This window comes from Fulmarus glacialis, unplaced genomic scaffold, assembly GCF_000690835.1.
Source record: "Fulmarus glacialis isolate BGI_N327 unplaced genomic scaffold, ASM69083v1 scaffold28767, whole genome shotgun sequence".
Lineage (NCBI taxonomy): Eukaryota > Metazoa > Chordata > Aves > Procellariiformes > Procellariidae > Fulmarus > Fulmarus glacialis.
This window is the reverse complement of record NW_009224240.1, coordinates 677-1098: the sequence shown is the minus strand read 5'-3', so window position 1 is coordinate 1098 and position 422 is coordinate 677. Positions and strand designations below refer to the sequence as shown.

The following is a 422-nucleotide window of genomic DNA, read 5'->3' as shown; positions in this document are numbered from 1 at the left end:
TCACTGTCCATTTGAACTGGAACTGGCGGCCCAGGTCGAAGGAGCGGGTCAGGTACCCCACGGGATTCACCAGCAGGAAGGGCAGCCCCAGAATCACCTGCCGGAGACACACCAGCACCCTCGCAGCAGCCGTAAGCCAGGTCTCCGTCACCCTTGCCACAACCCGAGAACTCCAGCGCCACGTGGGGTGACAAGGATAGTCAGCCAAAGATGGGAACACCGTGAATTAGATTATTTATCAACCTCCAGCTTGCTCTGTGGGGCCAACTCAGATCTGGTGCCACTGTATATCCCAGAGAGGATCCCAGAGTATATCCCAGGGGTCTCCAGCCCCCAGGACAGCCAGGCAGCATGCTGCGATGCAGGCAGGGCAGCCCACTACCCCCCGCCCATGGGGCCGCCAGCCTGCCCCTGTAGCCGAT

The 422-nt window shown here is 60.9% G+C and overlaps 1 protein-coding gene across 1 annotated transcript in view; it reads right to left on the bottom strand.

The window, feature by feature from the left end:
* Positions 1-422, bottom strand: part of ALG3 (ALG3, alpha-1,3- mannosyltransferase) — a gene marked incomplete at its 5' end in the record, with an annotated part of 2257 nt that overhangs the window by 1216 nt on the left and 619 nt on the right. The window contains one exon of the mRNA XM_009582103.1: positions 5-97. Coding sequence (XP_009580398.1) covers positions 5-97 — 93 coding nt within the window. The remainder of the gene's footprint in view (positions 1-4; positions 98-422) is intronic.